Source organism: Pongo abelii, chromosome 5 (assembly GCF_028885655.2).
Source record: "Pongo abelii isolate AG06213 chromosome 5, NHGRI_mPonAbe1-v2.0_pri, whole genome shotgun sequence".
NCBI classification, from domain to species: domain Eukaryota; kingdom Metazoa; phylum Chordata; class Mammalia; order Primates; family Hominidae; genus Pongo; species Pongo abelii.
Genome location: NC_071990.2, coordinates 124,098,387 through 124,112,655, shown reverse-complemented (window position 1 = coordinate 124,112,655; position 14,269 = coordinate 124,098,387). Strand labels below are relative to the sequence as shown.

Sequence of the window (14,269 nt, the reverse complement as noted above, 5' to 3'; positions counted from 1 at the left end):
TTTTCCAATATCCATTTCTCCTCACATTTCTCTTTATACATTGTCTTTGATATTTCTTCTCCTCTAGCCTTTCTCTCCTGTTCTTTCCCGCTATTAATTATCTAACTTTCTTTCCCTTAGGCATGAGATCAAAACAAATACTTGTGTTTAAAGTTGCCCTGTCAACTACCATCTGGTTACTGTTTTGTTCGTTTTTAGAAAATCAACAGTAGACCCTTCGTGAATGTGGAAATTCTATTCACTTTTGCTTCCAGGGCAGGGTTGTGTCCCAGCTTATTAAGATGCAGAAGTCTTAGTGCTTTGGAATCTAATTTACACATCTGTCTGCTTTCTTGGAAGGCTGAGGGGATTTGAAATGCCGTTTCTTAAACAACACCAAAAACAAACAAAGAGAAAGGGCCAGAGAAATTTTCATCTGGGGAGAGATTGCTTTTGTCAGTAGATGGCCAGCAGAGTAAGTCAGATATGCAAGAAACACACCAAGTGTTCTGGGAGGGGAGTATTTGAATGCTAAGCAGTCGTTTGTGTGGATCCAGGCTTCTTACAGCTTCCAGGTCTTGGTCTCTGATGTGGAGATCTTTTTGACAGAGTAGGCTAGTTTTTGTTAGTTGCCACTCAATCCCGTTTATTGGCTAAGAATAAAATAGAAAATAATTTATTTTATACAACTTAAGAAAAATACCAAGGTTTGATAGCACTCATCCCGTTCGTTTACCACACACACACACACACACACACACACACACACACACACAGCCTTTTAAGATTCCCTGTTGCCTGCAGGATAAAGGCCAGGTGCTTTAGCCTGCCATTCCTGGATCTCTAGAATCTACCTTGAGCCTCATTTCCAACCCTGTTTTTCTTGTCTCCCACCACTTTCTCTCTGCGCCTCAGTGCCAACCACCCCAGCCTGCTTCTCTCGAAATAGCCGTGTGCACTTCTGCCGTCTCTCAGCTTCTCCTCATGTGAAGTACTCTCCCTTTTCCTGCCCATCTCTCTGTCCCGTCTTTCTGGACCCAAGTCCATCTTCCCTCTGTGACCACACCTGTAAGTGGCCCTCACTCAGGCCCCCGATTGGCATGGCTCACGCTCATCATGTGTTTCCACGCACCATGTCCCCCGTCATCATTGTACATACCTGTACTCAGACAGGCAGCAGAAAGACAGCTACTGGTGGGTTCCTTTCCTCTCCTTTCTCTCTGGCCATCATTGCCAGAAGAACTCAAATATGGAAACTCCAGAAGCATCTAAGAATAGGGACTCATTGGTGTGAGGAGAAACAGGAAGATTATTTCAAGGAGCAAAAATCTTAAGAGAAGGAGAACACCTTATGGTTCCCAGCCAGTCAGATAGGATGACTCATTACCCGGGATAACATGGTATAACACATATGTAACATAGTTAGACATGTGGCAGTATGGGGCTGCCTATTTCCATACCTTGGAGAAGAAATGAGGGGGAGTGAGGACAGCTTCAGGAAGGCATTCATCAAAGTAATTGAGTAAATGAACACAGCATTACTTTCTATAGGGATTCTGATCATTTCTTCAATTAATACTGAGAAATGATATAACTCAGTTGTTGAATGTGCAGTTGTAGATACTGTATGCATAATACAGCCTGTTTTCTTTCAGCTTGAAAACTAAACACAGAAAAAATAGAAAACAAATTAAAAAAGGAAATATTAGTTTAGTTGCAAGTTAAAATACATATATTATTACTGATAATCCATTTTATTGTCTCAAATTTCTCTTAAAATGAGTCCAAAATTCAGGGACTATCCGAATTAGCTAGAATTTAGAGGGCTTTTCAATAAATTCATTTTGCATATTAGAAAACTGAAGTTCCAAGAAATAAAGGAACACTTGTATTGAAAAGAACCTGTAAATGGAAGAGAACCACTCTTTTTCTTTTGGATTTTCTGTCATTCTTGGTGACACGATCATCCAGCCACTGGACCTCATTTTCTGCTAATAGGTAAAGTAACTAATAAGGTATCTCCTTGGGTCTACACATTCCCCCTCCTGGCCAACCGCCGAAACATCCATTGCTATAGGGAAGCAGATGTTTTCATCAGAAGAGTGAAATGATTCATTTCGTTAATTACCAGTAGGCGACAAGCACCTGGGGAGGAGACCCAAGCCCTTCTTGACTGTGGTGTTAAAAGGGAAGACTTAGGAAGATGGCGCCCATGGAGGGCAGGCTGGTGCTAGGGAGCAGGAGGTGTCTGTGAAGTTGCCTCAGAACTTTGTTGCTAAAGCAGCACTCTTTCAAGGTGTAGAGCTCAGTGCAGAGGAAGTGTGTCCTGTTCTTCCTCTATATTTAGTGTCTTTTTTAAATCCCAACTATGACAAGAGGCACCAGGAACCAAAATTATCCCTATGCTTAGACCAAAGCCTTCGGAGGCTGTGCAGCATGGATCTAACCAAGTAAGAGGAACCCCAGGGAAAAAAGAAGGTGGTGGAGATCAGAGCTCAATTCTGCACCTGCTGAGTGCCCTTCAAACAGACTTTAAGAAGAGGCAGTCTTGTCTTTAAGCACACCCCCAATGTTAATTATCCTCTTAACCTTTTAACTAATCTGTGCTTCAGTTTCCTCAGCTGTGAAAGGAGGCCAAGAATAAATCCTGTGTCATGAAGTTGTTGTGAAAATTAAGAGTTAATATGGATAAAGCACTTAGAACAGTATCACTGTGTGTTTGCTCTCATTTGGGGAGATGATGTAGATTAGTGATTAAAAGCATGGATTCTGGAACAAACTTGCTTTGGTTTGAAGCTTGGCTTTACTATTTACTCATGTGAGCTTGGACAGTACCTCTCTGGGCCTATTTTCTCATATGTTGGCCTATTGTGAGAATTAAATAATCTCGTAAAGCACTGAGAACAGTTTTAATATATACAAAGGGTTAGTTATATACTATCGGTTCCTTCCCCTTGTTAACTACCCACATGTGGGCCTGTCACTGAATGTACGTTGTCCTGTAGAGCGAAAGCACACCAGAGATTTCAGAAGCTGTGCTCAGAATCTCTCACCCCAATAGAACCTCACCAAGACTACCTGGCCAGCGTCCCCTTTGTGCATTCAACTTTCCCACATAACACACAGTAGGATTTGTGGAAAACGTTCTCCCTATTTTCCTTCCTGCTCTTGGAAAACCAGGAATAATCATCTTGTTAACCCCAATTCCTCCACTTAGGAGACACCAATCTTTCTTCTAATTGGAAGAGGAACTATTAAGCAATAAGATGATATTTTGAATTAAATCAAGAATAAAACCACACATTCACACAGCATTTACACATTTACTTGAGTTCAAACTGCCGGGGGCTCTTCCAAGTCTAAAAGTTACAATTGAAAACAGTGCTTTAAACTTGAAAGACATCAAAGGTCTATTTTGAATTGAAGCTTGTAGAGAACTCAGCTTGTAATTTGATTTTAATGATTAAAACATTTGTGTATTGCTATTTTAAATTTTTTTAAAAAAGATCCAGATGACCCTGTTACACAGAAAAAGGAACTCTTTGTTACACATCAGAAAAAGCGATAGACTTTATATTCTTTTTATTTATTTATTTATTTATTTTTAGCTTTTATTTTATTATACTTTCAGTTCTGGGATACATGTGCAGAAAGTGAAGGTTTGTTACATAGGTATACATGTGCCATGATGGTTTGCTGCACCCATCAACCCATCATCTAGGCTTTAAGCCCCGCATGCATTAGGTATTTGTCCTAAAGCTATTCCTCCCCTTGCTCCCCGTATATTCTTAAGAAGTGTATTTTTTTATTTTTATAGATTTAGGGGTTATGTATCATCTTGTTACATGAATATATTGCCTAGTGGTGAAGTCTGGGCTTTCAGTGTAGTCATTGACTGAATAGTGTACATTGTACCCAATAGATAATTTCTCATCTCACTCCCACCCCCTTCCAAGTCTCCAATGTCTACAATTCCAATTTCTATGTCTGTATGTATGCATTATTTAGTACCCACTTATGAGTGAGAACATGTTGTACTTAAGTAAAATAACTCAGAAACTTTCTGATGGCCTCCAGTTCCATTCATATTGCTGCAAAAGATATGATTTTATTCTTTTTAGAGCTAAGCAGTATTCCGTTGTATTGTACCACATTTGCTTTATTCAGTCATCTGTTGATAGACACAAGTTGATTCTGCATTTTTGCTAATATGAATAGTGTTATGATAAATATACTGGTGTAGGTATCTTTTTAACATAATGATTTATTTTTCCTTTGGGAGAAGTATATTTTTAAGCTATATTAGAACACCTTTTGGTACCTAAGAACATAGGGTATCCTAAAAAATCGGTAGCCACAGAATAGCACACTGTTATAATTTTATTTTTCTTGTGTCTCTGGAAAAAATTGTGTTTGAAATACTGTAGTTTTGGTTGCTGTTTTGTTTTTGCAGTAATCCTGACCAACATATGTAGCAGAATTGGTAAAACGAACTGGAAACCTCAGGCATGCCTCGATTAAATTTTTTGTAGAGCCAGTGGGAGGAGAGCACCACCTAGTGTCAGTTTTGAATAATTCTCTCAAATAAGAAAAACTGCCCAGGGTGAAAATAATTTACCCAAAGGCACGTAGTCAATATAGGTGAAATTTAGGTCAAAATCCTGGAACCAAATCCACATTTATTGACGACAGCCCCATGCTTTTTCTCCTATTATTCTCCACAATTTTACACCAAAGAAAGGCAATACGTAAAAAGCAAATCCCTTCCACTAATGGAAATTCAATTTAGGTGACAAATACGTTATAAAACAGGACTATTTGAATATCTGGTATGCCTAAAGCACTATGAGAGCTCAATGCCACAGACTCTAAGGTGAGGCTTTTTTTGAATATCTGGTATGCCTAAAACACTATGAGAGCTCAATGCCACAGACTCTAAGGTGAGGCTTTTTTTTTTTTTTTTTTTCAGATTTCTGGCTTTCTTATGGTTCCCTGAGGTCTCTGTAGCGACCCATCTGGCACTTCGGATGCTTCTCTGCCATCAACGTTGCCAAAAATAATTCAGCCTCTGAAATTTATCGCTGAGGAACAAATGAGATGATTTCACTTACCTGTGTGGCCCTTCTCTAAAAATGTTCAGTTAGTTCATGCCAGATGCAGTTTGTGTCTCAGAATGTCCGTGTACCCTCTTCACAACCATGGTTAGCCCCAAGCCGAGTGTGAGCCGAGCCAAGGATGGGGAGGCTTTCTTCTCTGCCTCTCTTCCAGCTACTACTTCCCACCCCAAGGAACCCCAGGCTTCTCACCAACTCTGCACTCCTTCAGGGCCCTACAAGTTAATGGCAAATTAAATGACAACAATACCAACAGCTTGCCATGTAAAATCATTTCTGGAATGAGGTAAAATATGAGTTAATGAAAGAATAAAGCCAAATAAATAAATAAAACTGCTGTTTTGAGATATCAGTGCTCCTGTTGGCTCACATGTTATTCTTCTTATACAACTTTTAAATTTCCCTAAGAATTTTGAGTAAATCCAGACAAATCTAATATGCTCATGGATGAGCCGGTTTGGGGAAGAGGGGACTTTTGGTACAAGAGAGGCTGTGCACATCCAAATTCTGAGAGCCCTGTCCTAAGTCACTGTTGCACTTTCTTGGGTGAACTCTCAAAGATACTCTCTGAATCCATTTTCTTCATCTGTAAAAATGAGAAACATTAACAACTATTTTATATGATTTTTTATGAAGATTCAAAAGGATCTACTATGTGCTAAGTAATCACCAGTCACAAGAAATTTGGCTATGATGATGATTTTCTTTTTTTTTTTTTTTTTTTTTTGAGACGGAGGTTTGCTCTGTTGCCCAGGCTGGAGTGCAGTGGTGCGATCTCAGCTCACTTCAACCTCTGCCTCCTGGGTTCATGCCATTCTTCTGCCTCAGCCTCCCAAGTAGTTGGGACTGCAGGCACCTGCCACCACGCCTAGCTATTTTTTTTTTTGTATTTTTAGTAGAGACGGGGTTTCATCGTGTTAGCCAGGATGATCTCGATCTCCTGACCTCATGAACCGCCCGTCTCGGCCTCCCAAAGTGCTGGGATTACAGGCACGAGCCGCTGCGCCCGGCCTGTGATGATGATTTCTATTGATGTGTGCCCACTGAGAAATCCATTCTAGGATTTTAACAAGTAACAACAATATTGCCCCAGCCCTTTGTTTGAGCCAATGCTTCCAGTTTTTAACTGGCTGCAGATTTTTAATGTTCTGAGAGTTGTCATCAATAACTGAAAAAAAAAAAAGGGACTCACTCTGATTAATCAGTCCTGTTTTTAGCCATGGAGGTGTTGCTAAGGGAAAGAAAAGAGCAGAAGAATAGAAGGAAATCTATTCTGGCAAATAACATAGGAAAAAATCAACAAGTCTAGAACATTCAAAAAAGTCTTTATCACCCTTTGTGTTCTGGCAAATAATAATAATACGAGTTTTTGCTAGTATGCCAGGGACTGCCCTTATCAATGACCAACATTCACTCACTTAATCCTCATAATAATTTATCATTTTACACGTTGAATAAATGGAAGCACAAGGAATAAGATAAACAAAATCATAAGAGCAAATGGCAGAGCTGTAGTTTGAACTTGAGAGGTCAGTCTCCACAGACAGGGCAACAGATTAGTGAGCTTTGGTTACATCTTTTTTTATTTTACTTTTTAATTAACAAATAGTAATTATACATATTCATGGGGTACATAGTGATGTTTCGATACATACAATTTAGAGTGGTCAGATCATGGTATTTGCATATTTATCATCTGAAGCATTTGTCATTTCTTTGTGTTGAGAATGCTCAACATCCTCCTAGCTATTTTATTTTAATTTGTTTTTGTTTTTGTTTTCTGAGACAGAGTCTTGCTCTATTGCCCAGGCTGGAGTGCAGTGGCACAATCTCGGCCCACTGCAAACTCTGTCTCCTGGGTTCAAGTGATTCTCCTGCCTCAGCCTCCCGAGTAGCTGGGACAACAGCACCCGCCATCACATCAAGCTAATTTTTATTTTTTTTACACCCAGCTAATTTTTGTATTTTTAGTAGAGAGGGGATTTCACCATGTTGGCCAGGCTGGTCTTGAATTACTGACTTCAAGTGATCCACCCACCTTGCTCTCCCAAAGTGCTGGATTACAGGTGTGAGCCACTGCACAGGGCCCCGTCTGGCTATTTTAAATTATATATTATTACTAAGTATAGTCATTCTACAGTGGCATAGAACACCAGAATTTTCATTTTCCTCTGGCTCCTCTCTATCCCCCTGTCCCTTACCAAACATCTGCCCAAGTTGTCAAGTCACCTGAGGAAAACTAGTGGTTTATTTTCTAAGTAGGGCACCTCCCCTTATACTCACTAACGTTTTAAGAAAGTTCAAATCTTTTCTACCCAGATCACAAAATATTTCTGGGTACATGACACAGAATAGATTCTTTTTGTTCTTTCTCTTTTATACAGAGTTAAGTTTTCAGACAGCTGCTTTATAGCTTTATTGTCACGTTTTAGCCCGATTATCTGACAGTGTTAATTTAGACTTTATAGCTATTGACTAAAGCAAGTGCCTTGTACAAAGACAATGGCAAAATGGGCAAGGACACTTTCTTTAATGAGTCCCAAATAAATAGCTTTGGTAAAAGTGTCTACTTGCTATGACAAAATACCATAGCTTCCTCAAAATAGCTTGATTTTTTGAAAAGCTGGCAGGCAAATTCAGCGTTGTCTTTAAACTGCTACTGACCTCTCATTCTCCTTTGTCTGGACTCCTCAGTAAAAATAAACCATTTCTGTTGGCACATATTCTCAGTTAACAAGCCTGATACTTTGGGTAATGCAAAATAATGGAACATTTGTGTGTGCATTGCAGTGAATAAGTGACTTAGAATATATATCATTCAGAATATATGTAACTGTTAGCAATAATGAGGAGGGACATGGCTTTACTTTTGGTTTTCTAAATGAGGAAAATACTGTAGAAAACTATGACCCAAGAACGATGTTACTTTATTTCTTCTACATTTTCATGGAACAAATTACTCATTTAAATACTGACTCAAGATTCTATTTTTTTGCAGTAACTGTCATAAAACACTAGTGAGTAGACTCATTGTTAAATGGTAATACTCATGGCCTGTCAGTCACCCATTAGCATGATTGAATTGTCATTCATGTGGTAATTACCATGAATTGTCTATTTCTACCATCCTGTTTTCTCCCAGCACCAAGCATTGGGGATATCACAGAGATTTTGTGAAGTCACAGAGAAAGGCAGAAGACAGACAAATAAACAAATTGAGCTTCCTACCACCTCCACTACCACCGTATTGGCAAGAGCATCTTGAATAAATATGACAACTATGATGATGAAAGCTAATATTTATTGAATAATTATTCTTTGCTGGGCATTGTTCAATTGTTTTGCATATACTATCTCATTTACTGCCTCCACCCACCCTATAAAGTATGCACTATTATTAAAACCATTCCACAGAGGATAAAACTGAGACTTAGAGACATGATGTAAGTTGCCCAGGATCACACAACTACTGAGTAGCAGAGCTAGAATTCAAACCCAGATAATCTGAATTTAAAATCCACATGCTTAACAGTTTAACTCTACTCCAGAGTGTCTCAACCTCAGCATTGTTGACACACATGGCCGGGTAATCCTTGCTGTCAGGGCTGCCCTGTGGAATAGTAAGATGCTTAACAGCTTAGTGGTATCCCCGGCCTCTGCCCACTACATTACAGTAGCACCTTTTCTCCCTTGCTTTCCACCTCCAGTTGTGGCAGCCAAAAAGTCTCCAAACATTGTCAAATGCCCTCTAGGGGGCAAAATTTCTTCTCCACCCATGCTGAAAACTATTGTTCCACTCTAACCCCTCTTTATCTGATTATATAAACTCATGTCATTAAATAACTTTTAGAACTATAATTTTAATGGCTGTGATAAATGTTATTGAATATTAAATTAGTGCTATACTTAAAATATTACTTTTGATTATTTAATAAAGAAAAAATTATATTTGAAAACTTAAAGCAATCAGGTTCTTTGAGATCTACCCCTTTGGTGTATATAAGATATAAAGGTAAGCTCTGTCAATAAAATAATAAGCCAGAGGTGATTTATATTGCAAAGACTGTTAACTTCATTCTATAAAATGTGTCACCACTTTTTACCCAGCCTACTTCTGAAGATAAAATGAAGGAGACTTGTGTCAGTAACAAATCTCTTTAATAGTGAAAGAGTTTATTTGGTTACTGTATACAGACATGGCCTAAGTCAACAATCAAATAAAATATAACTGCATGCATATATTTCTGAAAATGAAAATAATCACTGACATTTTTAAAACTTCAGAATTCTATTATTTTTCTAAAATATCTAATAAATCAAAATTTACTAACACTTTGGTTTTATTTTTGCTCCTTTTAAAATATGTGCTTAGATATATATTTAAAGGATGTATTTTACTATTTCTACCAACATCATTGACTAAATGCTTAAGTGCCTACTGCTATGTTAGCTACTTTACAAAAATATAAAAATTAAGGTCTGCATTCCTGAGGAAGGTATTTTAAAACAAGTCAGACATACACAAAAGCCCTAAGAATAAGAAAAGAGAGTGTAAAACAACTAGTATTTTGTATAATTCATATTAAAGTAAAACACACACACACACACATACACATACCAAAGTTAAGGAAGATAGTAAAATTCATTTAATAGGCATGTTCCATATAACCATTTTGTTACAAATTTTGCATTTTCCACGTGAAAAAAATCACATTAGGCACATACTAGAAGCAAAATATGTCAGACAAAAATATCCTAAAGATGTTTCTGTTATCAAACTTTTACAGTTTTTCCAAATCATTTTTGAAGTTTGGGAAAAAGTCTGGGGCATTTTTGGCTAAAAATAAACACATTCTATCCATGTGAGTTTTGACCATTGTTCTTTCTCACCAAAAAAAGTCCATAATTTTCTACAAATTCCATGAAGTTTTAAATCAATCGTGCTTGATTACATTTACCAAGAAATGATTTGCCCATCACCATAAAAATCGAATTAAAAATACATCAGGCTAAATAAATCCAAAAGAGAACAGTGAATTTTGTCGGGTTTACAGACAATGATATGCATTTACATGATCATGTATTATTCTTAACCTTTTCCTTCAGTGCGATTTGGAAGTAACCTGCCTTTTAATAGCTTACATTGGACATCATCATTGCAATCAAAGTGAGTAGCATCACAACACAATTATCTAATATACAAATGCTGCTTAGGGCTGCAATGTTACCACAGTTACCACCAGATTAAATGTCTCAGGAAAACAGAACCACTAAGTCTTTCAACATGCGGAAATTCAGCACTCTTGTTAGATTATGAGCCTTCATTTGTCTTCATTTTGAGGCTTTTCCAATTGGTCTTGTATTGTTTCTTCATCTTTCTCTTTTGCATCTGAAAAAAAAACCTTCCATTCATATGTGGAATATATTGAAATTTATTTTATATTATGTTGGAATAAAACCATTGGTTTTTCCTTTGTCCACTGTCCATATTTTGCCCTCAATTCAGATATGGAAACTATACAAAGAAGAGAGATATGAGTAGGTTTGGGAATCTGTCTTCTCCTGAGCAACTTTCTCCTATTCTACAGAGTTATTAAGTGCCTGACAGTCTTCTAGGGTATTCTCAGAGCCTCCATTTACAGATTACTAAAATGAAACACAAGCAGGTAAAGTGACTTGTCCAAAGTCAGAAACTAGTAAGTGACAGTCACAACTTGAGCTTGGGCCAACTGACTCCGTGGTCCATGTCCTTAGCCAATTCCCTATGCAGGATTGCATTCTCCCCAGCTTCTTCACACTTTCTACTCCCTTTGCTCTTTCTTAGGAAATAACCTCACTTTCTACTTGATAGGAAAAAAATAATAATCAAAGCTATCAGACAGGAGCTCCCTCAACTTCCTGCCATTAAATGTCCAAAACTCCCTGTGATCTGTGCTTATTCTTTCTGCCTTCCCTCTTTTTACAATGGAAGATGCACTTGTCAGCACTGGCTATGTAATTTGTTGGTGCCCAGTGCAAAATGAAAATGCAGTACACTTGTTCAAAAATAATGAAAAATTTCAAGACAGCAACAATACAACATTAAACCAAGTGCAAGTCTCTTCTAACCAAGGAGCCCTATGCAACCACCCTGGTTGCACAATTTTGGAGCTGGCTCCTGGTGTTACTCCTGCTATGCAGTCTAATACCTTCATGATCCCCCATCCTATCCATTTTTGCTTCATCAAGAGGCTGACTCTAGTAATCATCTGCTGCTCTTCATTTTATCTGACTTTCCGTTTCTCTTGGCTCCTTCGTTCCTGCAAGTCACTACCATCTTTAAACTAACAAAGACCCTCTTTCAACCATAAGTCTTCCACATACTATCTTCTCTTTCATCCTTTAAAGGGTATCCCTCCTTTGTTGTCTCCATTTCTAAGTAAAACTATTTAGGTCTACCACTCTTGCAAAACTGCTCCTACCAAGTCATCAATGGCATCTTTGAAATCTGATGGACTCTGTTCAGTTCTTCAACTCTCATTCATCAAATATTTATTAAGCATGTACTACGTACAAGGCAATGAACAAAATATAAATCCCAGCTCTCAAGGAAAATCTGATGAGAAATATGGACAATAAACAAAATAAATAAAATGTGTGGTCAATAAGAAGTAAAAAGGGCTAATGAAGACATTAAAGCAGGAGTGGAAAATAGAAATTTTCGAGAAGTCTTGTGGCCTGGAGGATGCAATTCTAGACAGAGTTAGCTGGGAATGACTCACTGAGAAGGGGACATATGAGTAAAGGCCTGAAAAGGTGAAGAAGAATTCTATATAGATAGTGGGGAGAAGAGCATTCCAAGCACAGAGAAAAGCAAGGCCAAAGACAATAATACGCAGGAAGGATTTGCAAGTGGGACAGTGGTAGAGAAAATTGGAATGGAAAATGGAGTCATAAAGGTACCAAAAAAACTAGATCCTGTGAGTGAAAAATGGCAGATTTATGGACCAATTTTGAAAGTAGAGCTGTCAGTATTCACTGATAGATGGGATGGAGAATACAAGAAAAAGAGGGGAGATAAGGATCATTCCAATATTTTTGGCAATAATTTTGTTAACTGGAAGTATGAATTGCCACTCAGAGATGGGAAAATGCAGAAAAAGCTGTTGTTGAGAGAGTTTCTGGAGTTTGCTTTTATACCCATTAAGTTTGAGATTCCCTTTAGATATCCAAGCGGAGATGCCAATTAGGCAATTAGTATATGAATGTGCAGTTCAGGGGCGCTCCAGGTTGGAGATACAAATTTGTAAGTCATCAAAAGCACAATCATTATCCCAATGAAATCAGATTACATCACAAGTGAGGGAGTGTTGATAGAGATGACGTTCAAAGACTGAATTCTGATAACCTCCAATTTATTAAGAGTTAGGGGAGATGCGGAAAGAAAAGCTGAAGGAGGAGCAGCCAGGGAAGCAGGAAGAAAACCAGATGAGTGGAGTGTCCGGAAAGACAAGGGAAGAGAAACGTTATAGGAAAGAGTGACAATCATCTATGACTAAGAGATCATGCAAGAGGAGGGCTAAGAATGAACCACTGATGTTAGCAGAAATGATGTCATTCGTGATCCTGAAATAGCAGTGGGGTGATGTGGTGAGGTGAAAATCTTATTAGGGTGAGAGAAAGAATGGGACGCCAAAGATTTGGAGCCACAGAAGCAGATAACTCTGTCAAGGAGTTTTGTTACAAAACAGAAATGGAGAACTAGGACAGTAGCTGGAGGGAGAATTGGGATCAAGAGAATTTGCACCCTAACAATCATAATTGGTTGCCTTCTAATTAACATGGCAGGTGCTTAATAGGTGTTTATTGAAAGAAATCCCTCAGAAAAATAAGCTTGGTAGAAAATGGTACTCTATAACAGTATGCAATACAAAGCCCTAAATTATTTGTAAGCTGCACTTGCCACCACTGATTCTAAGCAAGCTACACACAAAGCTTTATAGCTTTCAGAGAAGAGTTGTTATATCTGCTATCTCTAAGTTGGTCTAATGAGCGGATGATGACATGAAGTCCCCTTAAGTTGTTATCTTTCTGTGAAATGAACTAGGAACTCAAGATAATAATTAGATGAAAATTAACAGGATATCATTTGTTGTCAATCTAGTATCTTGCTCAGGATTATTAACTAAAATATAAAACATGATTCCAAATACCTCTTACAGTCATTTTTTGCTTTGTAATGTGAAAGTGTTTAGAAATACATTGAAAGATGATTGCAGATAAAAAGAAACAATAATCTGCTCAAGAGGTTATGATTGCTGTCAACTTTGTATTGTGATGTTAATGAAAGGAAAACTTTTTGTATTGTGATGTTAACGAGAGGAAAATTATGTTTCATATATTATGTGCCTCCTAGTTAACATTGTTGTTATTCTTCAACCTTCTGCACATGTCAAGTTCTTTCAATGTAATTGAATATATTTTCAATATATTCTTTCAACATAATTTCTCTGAGAGTGCAACATCAAACTTCCCTTTCAAGCCTGTTACAGTCATTTCAAATGTGAATAAGCTTTTTTGAACAGTTACTTATCTCACTTTTTTGATCATAATAAGAACTCTTGGGAAAGTAAGAAAATGTTGAGTTCTAGATTATCTGGCTTGATTCTGTTCTCTAGAAGCCTAGCTTGGAAAAACATATATTTTTTATATATATATATATATTTATATATAAATACATATATTTTTGTATATGTATTTATATATATGTAGTAACATGTTACTTTATGTAAATATAAATATAAATATTACATTCAGATCCTTATTATATATCTTTTAGGTAACATACCACTTTAACTGTTTACTAAATTAGGCTTTTCATTAATATACATTTAATATAAATCAGATATAATAGTCTATTTTTTTACATTTTCTATTTCCATCCTTGTGTTCTTCTCTTCCTTGTATCAACTGCCTTTTCTACTCCTTGTCACATTTTTAGAGTGCTTCCCAGAACAATAATTCTGCAAGATGCTTCTTCAGAGATGGCCAAATAAATGAGAGAAAAAAAATGCTGTATGTTCTATTTTTAGAAGGGTGTAAACACACTATTACTTTAAAGTCTCTGTAGCAAAGGCTCTGAGAAGTCCTTGTCTAAAAAGGAAACATTCCGAGAAGTGTAAAAAGCCAATTATGTT

General features: G+C 37.3%; 1 protein-coding gene and 1 long non-coding RNA gene across 17 annotated transcripts in view; both read right to left on the bottom strand.

Moving 5' to 3' along the window:
* Nucleotides 1–220: 220 nt before the first annotated feature.
* Nucleotides 221–5,763, bottom strand: LOC134761553 (uncharacterized). Its single transcript, XR_010140337.1, has 4 exons — nt 5,091–5,763; nt 1,440–1,642; nt 1,139–1,247; nt 221–632 (listed from the first exon to the last, which is right to left on the bottom strand). It is a non-coding gene; the product is annotated as an uncharacterized LOC134761553 (long non-coding RNA).
* Nucleotides 5,764–9,721: 3,958 nt separating this feature from the next.
* Nucleotides 9,722–14,269, bottom strand: part of PKIB (cAMP-dependent protein kinase inhibitor beta) — a 236,566-nt gene continuing 232,018 nt past the window's right edge. For 13 of the 16 annotated variants that reach the window (XM_063724971.1, XM_054558099.2, XM_054558098.2 and 10 more), the window contains one exon: nt 9,722–10,482. In XM_063724971.1, coding sequence (XP_063581041.1) covers nt 10,415–10,482 — 68 coding nt within the window. In that variant the 3' untranslated portion in view covers nt 9,722–10,414. Of the gene's footprint in view, nt 10,483–13,999; nt 14,109–14,269 lie in introns of all 16 variants that reach the window. The other 3 variants (XR_010140336.1, XR_008526411.2, XR_008526409.2) reach the window with 1 other exon arrangement.